This window comes from Oncorhynchus gorbuscha, linkage group LG03, assembly GCF_021184085.1.
Source record: "Oncorhynchus gorbuscha isolate QuinsamMale2020 ecotype Even-year linkage group LG03, OgorEven_v1.0, whole genome shotgun sequence".
Taxonomy (NCBI): Eukaryota; Metazoa; Chordata; class Actinopteri; order Salmoniformes; family Salmonidae; genus Oncorhynchus; species Oncorhynchus gorbuscha.
Window position 1 is genome coordinate 46673673 of NC_060175.1, and position 13182 is coordinate 46686854.

At 41.1% G+C, this 13182-nt stretch overlaps 1 protein-coding gene across 2 annotated transcripts in view; it reads left to right on the forward strand.

Moving 5' to 3' along the window:
- Window positions 1-13182, forward strand: part of LOC124031433 (FYVE, RhoGEF and PH domain-containing protein 5-like) — a 46612-nt gene that overhangs the window by 12589 nt on the left and 20841 nt on the right. For both annotated transcript variants that reach the window (XM_046342657.1, XM_046342658.1), the window contains exons 5-7: window positions 325-355; window positions 11682-11833; window positions 12256-12412. In XM_046342657.1, coding sequence (XP_046198613.1) covers window positions 325-355; window positions 11682-11833; window positions 12256-12412 — 340 coding nt within the window. The remainder of the gene's footprint in view (window positions 1-324; window positions 356-11681; window positions 11834-12255; window positions 12413-13182) is intronic.

Here is a 13182-nt window from a genome sequence, read left to right on the forward strand (position 1 = left end):
TCACTGTCTTCACTAATTTATTGAGTAGCATCCACAGCATCCCAAACTGACAGCCAATTAAATGAGTGTCTGTTGTAAGTTATTGAATATCAGCACAGCCTCAGCAGACAGTGAACTGTTCTTCTGATATACTTCGGAGAGTACATTTGACTTGTTGGAGAATGTTTCTCTATGTAAATCATGTGACACACGTTTTGTATCTTGTTCTTTTATATTTTATAATAATCTGCTAAAGTATTTACCTCTCTGAATGGATGTGTGAATGGATTCCCATTTAAGCTGACAATATCACTAACCTATCACTCTCTCTTGTTGTTTCTTTAGACATGTAAAGGCCCTTAAGCTCCTTCAAGAGGTAAGATAAACAAATGGAGCGACATCACTCTCATTGTACAGAGTAGAAAATATTCTGGTAAAAACGTATAATGCCACGTCCACTTGATCCAGTTCCTGATTGAATATGACTGTTTTCCTCCTTCCGACCCATTCACAAACAAGCAAAACTTATTTAAATATGAATTACATTTGTCAAAACTATTACATAATGTTCACAGAATTTGAAAGATATGTTCATTCTATGTTGAGGAAAATTACAGCTCCATTCCGTCTCTTTGTTATCCTGAAAACTCCCCAATCCTTAACGATTACAAGCATACCCATAACATGATGCAGCCACTACTATGCTTCAAAATATGAAGAGTGTTAGTCGGTAATGGGTTGTATTGGATTTGTCCCATACATAACGCTTTATATTCAGGACAAAAAGTGAATTGCTATGTCACATTTCTTGCAATGTTACTTTAGAGTTGTTGCCAACAGGAAGAATGTTTTAGAATATTTTTTATTCCCTACAGGCTTCCTTCTTTTCACTATGTCAAATAGGTTAGTATTGTGGAGTAACTACAATGATGTTGCTCCATCCTTTGTGTTCTCCTATCACAGTCTTTAAACTCTGTTACTGTTTTAAAGTCACCAGTGGCCTCATGGGGAAATCCCTGAGCGATTTCCTTCCTCTCTGGCAACTGAGTTAGGAAGGATGCCTGTATCTTTGTAGTGACAGGGTGTATTGATACACCACCCAAATTTTAAATAATAACACCATGCTCAAAGGGATAGTCAATGTCTGCTTTTATTTTTACCTATCTGCCAATAGGTGCCCTTCTTTGCGAGGCAATGGAACATCTCCCTGGTCTTTGTGGTTGAACCTATGTTAACTGCATGACTGAAAGACCCTACAGATAATTGTATGTGTGGGGTACAGAGATGAGGTAGTCATTCAAAAATAATGTAAAATAACCACCTGAGTTTTTCGACTCATTCAGTCAAAAGAACAAATCTTTCGACTGATTTTGTTCATTTGAGACAGTAATGCCCAGAGCACACACGAACCTCTACTGATGAACGATAAACTGAAAACTTGAAAGAGTCATGATTCCACAAGTGTCATAAAAGTGTGTATAGGTGGCAGGGAAGTCAGGTACAGGAGAATCGAACTTGGTAAAATGGAGTAGTTTAATAACTTAAAAACATGGCTCCAAAACCATGACAATAATCAAAACAAAGTGGGTACGAGGCTCTGTCGCGCACCAATACAAACAACATGATAAATGAACAACAAACAATCTCTGACAAGGACATAAGGGGAAATAGAGGGAAACAGAGGGTTAAATACACAACAGGTGCCTCCCGGGTGGCGCAGTGCTGTACTGCAGTGCCAGCTGTGCCACCAGAGACCCTGTGTTCGCGCCCAGGCTCTGCCATAACCGGTCGCGACCGGGAGGTCCGTGGGGCGACGCACAATTGGCCTATCGTCGTCCGGGTTAGGGAGAGGTTGGCCGGTAGGGATATCCTTGTCTCATCGCGCACCAGCGACGGTGGTTGCCAGGTGCACGGTGTTTCCTCCGACACATTGGTGCGGCTGGCCTCCGGGTTGGATGAGCGCTGTGTTTACGAAGCAGTGCGGCTTGGTTGGGTTGTGTATCGGAGGACGCATGACTTTCAACCTTCGTCTCTCCCGAGCCCGTACGGGAGTTGTAGCGATGACACAAGATAGTAGCTACTAAACAATTGGATACCACGAAATTGGGGAGAAAACGTGGTAAAATTCACAAAACAAAAAAATTAAATACACAACAGGTAATGAATGGGATTGGAACCAGGTGTGTAGGAAGACAAGACAAAACCAATAGAAAATTAAAAATAGATCAATGATGGCTAGAAGACCGGTGAGCACCGCCTGAACAAGGAGAGGCATCGACTTTGTCAGAAGTCGTGACAACAAGCCTTTTGTTCACATATCATTCACCATAAAGGGGCTTATTGGACCTGTCATTTGTGACTGAGACTTGTAAAAGTGTGCTTTAAACGATGTACATTTGTTCATTGTTAGGTATACAAATAATATTATTTCTTGATGCATTTGTAAGAAGGTTTAGTTGTGGCCGCTACTTGACTAGATTGTGAACAACTCTTAGCGAAATGCATTGGTTGACTGCCATGAGGGTGATAAGCACAATATCGTTCGTGAACTGCAGCCCCCCCAAACGATTCGTTCGAGTTTGAGTTTGTTGAGCAAAGGCTGTGTATTGGTTCTACAAAGCTGTGTCCATCAAAATGTTCAATAATCAATTACTTGCTTTAATTATTGCACCATGCAATCAATTATCAGTTCAATTATCCGTTTTTCTTCTCTATGCTGCCTGCAGAATGCTTTATGTTCCTGCTTGTATATACACTCACCGGTCAGTTTATTAGGTACACAACCCTGTTCACAAAAATGTTTTTCTACTACAGACAGTGAGTCACATGGTCGTGGCTTGTAATATAAAGCAGGCAGACAGGCATCGAGGCAGTCAGTTACTGTTCGTCTAAACGTTAGAATCGACAAAACAAGTGACCTAAGCAACTTTGAGCGTGGCATTTTCGGTGGTGCCAGGCACGCCGGATCCAATATCTCAGAAACGGCCTCACTTCTTGACTTTTCATGCATAAATGTCTCTAGGGTTTACAGAGAATGGTGCGAAACAAAAAACATCCAGTCACCGGCAGTCATGTGAGCGAAAACATATTGTTGATCAGAGAGGTTGAAGGGGAATGACAGGAATCGTGCAAGCTAACAGCCACAAATAACAGCGCAGTACAACAGCAGAACGTCATCTTGGAATGCACAACTTATCGATCCTTGTCATCGATGGGCTATTGCAGCAGACGACCACACCGGGTTCCACTCCTATCAGCTAAAAACAAGAAGAAGCGGCTTCAGTAGGCAAGCGATCACCAACACTGGACAATTGAGGAGTGGAAAAACATTGCCTGGAACATGACAGCGAGTTCAGTTTACTTGAGTGGCCTGCGTACTACCCAGACCTCAACACAAAACAGGCTGTTTGCAGCATGAATGTACCACCGTCCAATTTACAGCAACTGCATTATGTCATTGCGTCAGCATGGACCAACATCCCTGTGGAACGTTTACGACACCTTGTAGAATGCCCCAAAGAATACAGGCTGTACTGGAGGCAAAGGAGGGGTCCGACCCGGTACTAAACGGGTGCTCATAATAAACTGTCCGGTGAGTGTATCATAGACAGCTGTTGGTCGGAGCACGTCTCCAGAGCCGCTGAGCCAGAGTATTGCGTATTAATCCTGCAGTGGAATTCATTGCGGGCCAGCCAGAAGTTCAAATGAACGACTAAAGTCCCTCAGAAAAAATAATCAGGACTCGAGGCAGTAAAAAGAGTCATTCAAAAAAGTTACAAATCATTCCCGAACTGCATATCACTACATTAAAACGTGATTGTGTTAGTGTCACCACACAGGCTAAAACTTCAGTGGCTTCATGGCACTTCTCTAGGAAGGAATGCTCTTGAGAAGGGTAATTTCTCTATTCTAAGAATTGGGGAAAACATATGAAAGTTCACTAATTGATTGAAGGTGTCAAAATGCTTCAACAATATCAATTGTCCCTCCTGGTATGGCTGTCTGGTAGCTAACACCATCTATAATATAAATCCATCATGTATCTACAAGGACAAGCGTCTGGACCTCATCAATTTCAGTTTTAGAACACTGCAGACACAAAACAAGTCGAGACATACACACCACCGTGAGATAATACTGTGACACTGTGTGTTTTAACGCCTCCCGTTCATCATGTGCTATCGATCCCATCGGAGTTAGCATTCATCACTGCTGCTGTGAAGGAGACGTGGCTGCTACTTTATGTCCTGGCTGCTCCCTCCCCTGGGACAGACACAGTTGTCTTACTCACAGCTCACTAAGCCCCTACACAGGACAGCAGCTTTACCCTCTACTTATCTCATCTACTCTCACCCCCAGTGTATAGAATTAAAGCATACAGGGTCAAATGACAACATTAGACAGTTGGTTGAACAGGGAAGCCTCGTCAAACCTGAGAGACAAATATATGAACAGATCAAACGTCAGCCTGTTATTTGGGAAAGTCCTGGAGAAGAAAACTCAGAAGAACTTCACTTCCCATTTGGGGACAGGGTCTGGAAATGTGTTGTATTTTTTGTTATTCCTTATCAAACAATGGAACAATAGCTTGTGTGTTTTCTCCCAACTCTCACTGACGGTGGTCTTTCCCCCCAGCTGAGTGTGAGAGAGCTCTAGGGAGTGTGTGGGGTGTGTGTGTGGGGTGGGTCGTCTAGGAGGAGGGGGGTCGTCTAGGAATGTCTGGTCTGTTCCAATCATGCATGGATTGCTGAGTTAGGTCTGTTGGAGAGGGAACCCACTTAGGAACATCCCTCTACTGTTATAGCTTTAAGATTCATAAGAGGTGAGTGTTGCATTTATGCATTATGCAACAGAATAATGAAATATTGTTGAATATCATGCCTGGAAGGTGCGTATGAGGGACATGTAGCTGATATAATAACCTTATTGAGAAGGGGGGGAAACAAGCTTAAACAACCTGCATTCAGTATTCAAAAAACCTAGGCAAGTGTGCAGGATTGAGAATTCATGAAAGAACACACTGTAATGAATAAGAATGTTCATGATTTTTACATGAAAGACTCAGTAACAAAGCAACAAAAAGACGTCGATATGTCTACAGAATCTACATAAGAAACCTAGTATAATGATGATGTATTGTACAATCATTAGAGTGGACTTGTGTATGATATTTACATTACTCAGTTTGTTTAATGGGATCAAAGTGCATAGACGACAGCTTTTACATTCAAATGAACCGATCATAAATCATGGGTGTACACCTAACTAACTAATTCAGGTAGTGCCCTTGCTCAATGGTATCCAGTATGAATGATAAGGTTCCCTGGATTCAAGCTGTCAGGTTCCAACTATCCAAGCAACCACACAAACTAGCTCCATGACAAAATATCAACAGTTTACCAATTCAGCAAACTATTTTTTAATTTGACCTTTATTTAACCAAGCAGGTCAATTAAGAACAAATTCTTATTTTCAATGACTCCTTCAAAGCAAGAGTCTCATTTAGCTTTTGTTGCATATGGAAATTGAATCCACAACATTCTGGGTTAATAGTTTCCCTACTTCAAATGCAATGGCTCCCCAAACAACATTCTTCTGAGATCAAAATGGGATCAAATGAATTACTCATGGTACCGCATTCAATCTATTCTATATGTGAAGGTCGAGCTCCAGTGCCTTACTGGAAAATGTCCATTTTTCAGCCAAACCTGCTGGGATCTAGACTGTACACTTACTCTGACAGGCAGTAAATGAGAAATCATGGAGAGGAATGACAACAGCTGTATTTGATGCATCACTGACCTCTGGGAATCAACAGTTGGTTCACCTCACTGCCCTCATTCAGAATGTCCCCTTCTGCTTTACTGTATTATCTGCCTAAGGTAACTGGTACAAAGAACCAACCCCATTGCTATCTTATACTCTACCTATTTTTGAAGAGGTGAAGTTACAGTGAACATAGCTGAATAAAGCTAAGTAAGTAGCCTTGCGCAAGCCAGAACAGCTCATATGGCATGAGCCTATCCCGTGTAGCAGCTTGATGTACAAGTACACCCCGTGGACAGGATGCTAGTCTATCACAGGCCCTTACCCCCAATCTCTCCCCTTAATGCTGAGATGCATCAAGTCCCATTTTCACTGTCTTTGGTATGACTTCCCCGGGGATCAAACTCACAACCTTCCAATCTCGGGGTGGACACCTTAAATGAAGGTAACATTGACCTATTCTAGATTTTTCTCTGTGGAAGGTACCCTGGCGTCAAATGAGCACCGATGTGCTCCAGCGCTTGTGTAAATTCACCTCAGACAATGCCTGGTGCGTACGTTTCTGCATAATCATCTGACTAACTACCCCTGGGCTGACGAGCCCACATTGTCAAGGCTAGGTAGTCAATCTAGCTGGAACAACACTGATAAACCTAAGCACTGGGCTGGCTGGCGGCCGGAGAGAACCACCACAAACCAAGGAGCTGACACACAGGACGTGATGTCATCAATGGCTTCTGGAACCTATTCACCTTATGACGCCTGACAACAAGAGCACATCCAATTTGTTGTGATTGTTTTTCTCCTTCCGGCCCACTCACAAACAAGCAAAACGTTGTTAAATATGAATTAAATATGAAAAACTATTCATTCATGTGCACAGGATTTGAAAGATATGTTCTATTTTGAGGAAAATTATTTAAAAAATGAAAACAATTGTTTTCACTTAGTATGGAGGAAGACAGGTTTGTGTCATCGATGATGTGAGGCTATTGTTTAGCAACGACCACAAAGGGTAAAGAAAGCTTCAGAATGTTGAAAAACTCATTCACTTACAGTACATGTGTTTTGCTTGAAATTAACATGTTTATTTTGGGGGTTTAAATCGTATGCTCTCCATCTTAACTGGCTGTATAATAGATCTTTTACTAGCTACAACGCTACTAATATCCAACTTCGTATTGATGAATGTCTCTTCTGTACTAGATATATTTAACTGGCTAGCTGCCCATTGATAGCTGGTTGTATGGGCAGCTAGCTAGATAGGTTGGAACTGCATAGCTAACTAGCATTACAGATCGACAAACAAGGTGAAAAGTATTATCTTAGCTAGACGGGTTGTGAAAGTAATGCCTTATTGGAAAATAGTTCACTAACTAGCTAGTTTCCTGTCTTTGGTTTGCTTTAAAGTCATGTTCAAAATGCTCAACATCTAGATCAATAGCTTGGGTATGCAGTTTGGGTGTGCAGTTTGTCCCGACCATAAAACACATTTTAGGTTTTACAAACCTGATCTGTCATCCACGACAACTAGCTGGCTTGGGTCTTTGAATTGCACAAAGTGGTGATATAATTTTCTCATCAATATTTGGGATTTATGCTGATGAAGAGTGACAGCTTCTGCTTTGACTCAAGCTAGATATAGCTAGCTAGGTATACGTGACACACAAGTTCCTCTTTTTAGTTTAGCTATCTCAAATAAATTACAGAGATGCAAATTATTGGGGCATAGATAAAATGTTGCCGTTCTAAAGCAAGTTTGCTGCAATTCTACACATTTTGCCATAGGCTGGAGGCAAATATTTTCAGTTTTTAATATGACATCTAATGATCAATGGGCTCCACCCCGGTCGGTAATTTAACCATGCTTACTACAAGTTTAGAAAGCTGGCCATGAAACTATATCTAAACATATTTGGCTGACACTGGCTAATTGTGTGACTGCACAAACAAATTCTGAAATTGCACCTATTATTCTAACTCTCAACAGTAAGTTGAGACCCCGACGGAGTCCCCCCCCAATTAAAAAAAAAAGTATTATTATTATTGGTTGTCGGGCCTACAAAAAGGCAGTGGGGCCAGTTCCCCATCCCTGTTGTAGGCTATTGAATTAGCATTTCACCACCATGGATTCGTAGCTTGAAATATGTGGTAAAAGTTTGTTTTTTTAAATTCAAATTGATGGCTAGCACAACACAAGTCAGACATCAACTCAGTTATAGATACAATACAACATTTAAAAATATATATTATCATATTTTAAGCCATTTAATGCAGCACTAAAATGAATGAATGCACTTGAATGAGAGATTCACTTTTCTTTACCTCTTGTGGGTAGTACCGAAGCTGTTGGCAGGGGGCGCGTCCGAACATTTAAACTTGTCTTCCTCCATAAGCACTCAGAAGCTAATGTTCATTAGCATTAATAAATGAATCAATCAACTGTATTTTATAAAGCCCTTTTTACATCAGCGGTTGTCACAAAGTACTATACAGATACCCAGTCTAAAACCTCAAAGAGCAAGCAATGCAGATGAAGTACAGTGGCTAGGAAAAACTCCCTAGAAAGGCAGGAACCTGGGAATAAACCTAGAAACCAGTCTTTTTTTTCTTTTTTTTAACCTTTATTTAACTAGGCAAGTCAGTTAAGAACAAATTCTTATTTTCAATGACGGCCTAGGAACAGTGGGTTAACTGCCTGTTCAAGGGCAGAACGACAGATTTTGTACCTTGTCAGCTCGGGGGTTTGAACATGCAACCTTCCGGTTACTAGACCAACGCTCGAACCACTAGGCTACCCTGCCACCCCTGGCCAGTCTCATAGAGAATGACTGGTGTTGTTAGCTAGTTATCTTTATGGAACAACAGATTGCAAATATCTACATAAAACATTTTGTCATTGATATTCTGTGTCTAACAAAATTGCCATTTCAAGTATTGTTCTTTGATTGAAAAGGGATACAACCGGTATGAATCACGGCCATCAGATATTCTAAAATGCTAACTAGCTAACACCGCCAGTCATTCTCTATGAGAATGCTAACACTAACGAACGTCAGCTTCTGAGTTGGATTTTTCCACATTTTGTTGTGTTACAGCCTGAATTTCTAATGGATTAAATTGAGATATTTTGTCACTGGTGCAAACATTATTCACCATAATGTAAAAGTGGAATTATGTTTTTTGAATTTTATACAAAATATTTATTAATTAAAAGCTGAAATGTCTTGAGTCAATAAGTATTCAACCCCTTTGTAATGGTAAGCCTAAATACAGTGCCTTGCCAAAGTATTCGGCCCCCTTGAACTTTGCAACCTTTTGCCACATTTCAGGCTTCAAACATAAAGATATAAAACTGTATTTTTTTGTGAAGAATCAACAACAAGTGGGACACAATCATGAAGTGGAACGACATTTATTGGATATTTCAAACTTTTTTAACAAATCAAAAACGGAAATATTGGGCGTGCAAAATTATTCAGCCCCTTTACTTTCAGTGCAGCAAACTCTCTCCAGAAGTTCAGTGAGGATCTCTGAATGATCCAATGTTGACCTAAATGACTATTGATGATATATACAATCCACCTGTGTGTAATCAAGTCTCCGTATAAATGCACTTGCACTGTGATAGTCTCAGAGGTCCGTTAAAAGCGCAGAGAGCATCATGAAGAACAAGGAACACACCAGGCAGGTCCGAGATACTGTTGTGAAGAAGTTTAAAGCCGGATTTGGATACAAAAAGATTTCCCAAGCTTTAAACATCCCAAGGAGCACTGTGCAAGCGATAATATTGAAATGGAAGGAGTATCAAATCTACCAAGACCTGGCCGTCCCTCTAAACTTTCAGCTCATACAAGGAGAAGACTGATCAGAGATGCAGCCAAGAGGCCCATGATCACTCTGGATGAACTGCAGAGATCTACAGCTGAGGTGGGAGACTGTCCATAGGACAACAATCAGTCGTATATTGCACAAATCTGGCCTTTATGGAAGAGTGGCAAGAAGAAAGCCATTTCTTAAAGATATCCATAAAAAGTGTTGTTTAAAGTTTGCCACAAGCCACCTGGGAGACACACCAAACATGTGGAAGAAGGTGCTCTGGTCAGATGAAACCAAAATTGAACTTTTTAGCAACAATGCAAAACGTTATGTTTGGCGTAAAAGCAACACAGCTCATCACCCTGAACCCCCCATCCCCACTGTCAAACATGGTGGTGGCAGCATCATGGTTTGGGCCTGCTTTTCTTCAGCAGGGACAGGGAAGATGGTTAAAATTGATGGGAAGATGGATGGAGCCAAATACAGGACCATTCTGGAAGAAAACCTGATGGAGTCTGCAAAAGACCTGAGACTGGGACGGAGATTTGTCTTCCAACAAGACAATGATCCAAAACATAAAGCAAAATCTACAATGGAGTGGTTCTAAAAAAAAACATATCCAGGTGTTAGAATGGCCAAGTCAAAGTCCAGACCTGAATCCAATCGAGAATCTGTGGAAAGAACTGAAAACTGCTGTTTACAAATGCTCTCCATCCAACCTCACTGAGCTCGAGCTGTTTTGCAAGGAGGAATGGTAAAAAAATTCAGTCTCTTGATGTGCAAAACTGATAGAGACATACCCCAAGTGACTTACAGCTGTAATCGCAGCAAAAGGTGGCGCTACAAAGTATTAACTTAAGGGGGCTGAATAATTTTGCACGCCCAATTTTTCAGTTTTTTAATTGTTAAAAAAGTTTGAAATATCCAATAAATGTCGTTCCACTTCATGATTGTGTCCCACTTGTTGTTGATTCTTCACAAAAAAATACAGTTTTATATCTTTATGTTTGAAGCCTGAAATGTGGCAAAAGGTTGCAAAGTTCAAGGGGGCCGAATACTTTCGCAAGGCACTGTAAGTTCAAAAGTAAAAATGTGCTTAACAAGTCACATAATAAATTACATGGACTCAATCTGTGTGCAATAATAGTGTTTAAGTGACAATGCCATCAAAGCCGGTGTTTGAAGGATATATTGGCAAGGTTGTTAGGCCCGAGACGAAGTCCAATATATCCTCCAAACACTGGCTCCGAACAGGTTAAGAAACCAATTCAAATTATGATTGACATATTTTCATTTAAAAAATCATTTTGTTTGGCCTGCTTTTCTGTAGAAATGTCTTTGAATATATCCATAAAAACTATTCTGATTCATGATTTTGACTGGCTAAGAAAGGTTGCCTGCCTGTCTTTCCCGTCCTATCTCACGGCACATTCATTGCTATGGGACAGCAGGAGATTGAATTTAAATACTGAAACAATGTTGCAAATGTCGAAGAGGCAGACAACAAGTTTTATACAAATCTCCATTGTTGAAAACCAAATGTTAGTCTGAAAGAAAGGGGAGATAATGTTACAGTAGAAATCAAGTTTATAAATTGCCTGGTTGAGCTGATGAGACAGTGGATTGCGCAGTGAGATGGAACAGTAAAATATGCATTTCAACGTCACAGCCTTACTTGTGTAACTTATGGAATAGAAACCGGTTGGAATGTGGTTTTAACCAATCAGCATCCAGAATTAGATCCATCCGTTGTATAAGAACATATAGTTCATGTCAATATGTTGATACATGGTAGGGTTGTGGTCAACAATGTATCAGTGACCAAGGTCATTATGCAACCTAACAGCTGGTAGGTAACCCAGGTCCAGAACCCCTTTTCCTGAGTGGTTAGACAGGCAGAGACTGGGGAAGAGGAAGACAGACTGAGATGATACTGGGTTAGAGAAACAGGAAGGACGTTAAGCTCTAGGAGGATCTGACCCGTTCCCTTTGTAACTCTCTCCCTCCTTTGCCCTTTCCCTCCTTATTCTTTTCCTCCCCTTCTTCCTGCCTCAATCCCTCTCCCCTTCTCCCTCTACCCCCTCTCTTCTCTCCCCTTCTTCATCCCTCTCCTGCAGGACTTCAGGGCAGCAGTGTCGGAGGCGGTGGGGGAGGATGGGGAACCTGTGGTGGAGGAACAGAGGCTGGGGGAGATACTGGGCACACTCCCTGAGGTCTACATACTCCACAGCAACATCCTCACTGAGCTGGACTCACGCATCAGACAATGGTGAGACATTGAGTACGTTAAACACAGTGGGATATCTATATATGCAGAATCAGTGCCTCTTTTATATCCCTGCTGAAGACACAATTTTATAAATTTTATAAAGATGTGTTTAATGTATTATTTTAATTAGGTAATATTATTATTATTATTATTATATGCACTCATAAATAAATACCCACAGACTTGTAAATTCCATAGAAACGAAAAAGCATAGACAGTTCTGCATTTTAAACACATCAAGTGGAATGATTGTAAATAGTATCCAACTGTATTTTTTTTAAATTCTTATTCATTCAGGAGCTCAGGAGGTATCGACATGTTTCTATGTCCGTAATTCAATAAATTACCTGTCAACTGTTATTCAATAACACACACTCATCCAATCCTCCAAACCTCAACATAATTCCATTCCCCATCACCAGGGAGGAGAGCCAGAGGGTGGTGGATGTGATCCTGTCTCGACGGGAGGAGTTTGCTGGGTTTGCTACCTACATCTCTGAGTATGACCGGAGCATGTCCCTACTGGCAGAGAGCTGCAAACTCAACCCTGCCTTCCATGACATCGTCAAGCAGTTTGAGGTAAGAGGCTATACTTAGTCTGAGCTTGGAGACTACTTATAAAAGTGGAAGTCCTTTACCTAAAACCCCAATGTGAGTCTTTATCTTGTGTTGATTTAAACTAACCTTTGGATATGCATGCTCAGAAGAATCAGTTCTGAGGTCATAGCCACTGTAGCTGCCAGTCTGTAACAATGTCTTTATTCAGCCAGGAGTTCCCCGTTCCCTTTATATAGCAGCTTTAGTCTGTCAACCAGACTCCACTGGGAGTCAATGGCCTTTCCAAACCCTCTCCATTTTGCTCTGCTCTATGGGACTGACCTTTTCAACGTGCTACTCTCATGTTTTATACCTCTCAAAGACTGAACACCAACCCTTTTTTGGACTGTGCATCCCTTTATCTTGGCTGTCAACAGGAAGTACTATCTGAGAGGATGTCATCACTGGTTAACGGGAATTGATCATGTGATCACCATATCCATCAGGAAGAGTACGTCACGCAAACTTGCTTTGCACAGCTCCGTAGTATGCAAAGGGATTCTCAGTTGAGTAGCGAATGTGTAATCAAGGTCCCTAATGATGATGATAGGAACCATTATTAACCATGGCAGATGATGTAAAACAGGCTCCCAGATAAGACCATCTGGATGCAGCCATGGATTTCTTATTTCCTCTCCAGGCCTGAGTGGCCTGTATCATTGATTCAGTGCTCATATAGTGGAAGTTTCTCACATGCTTCAGGTCACCTTGCTTTTACCGTGTTAAGTCCTATTGATTGGTTATGATAGAGT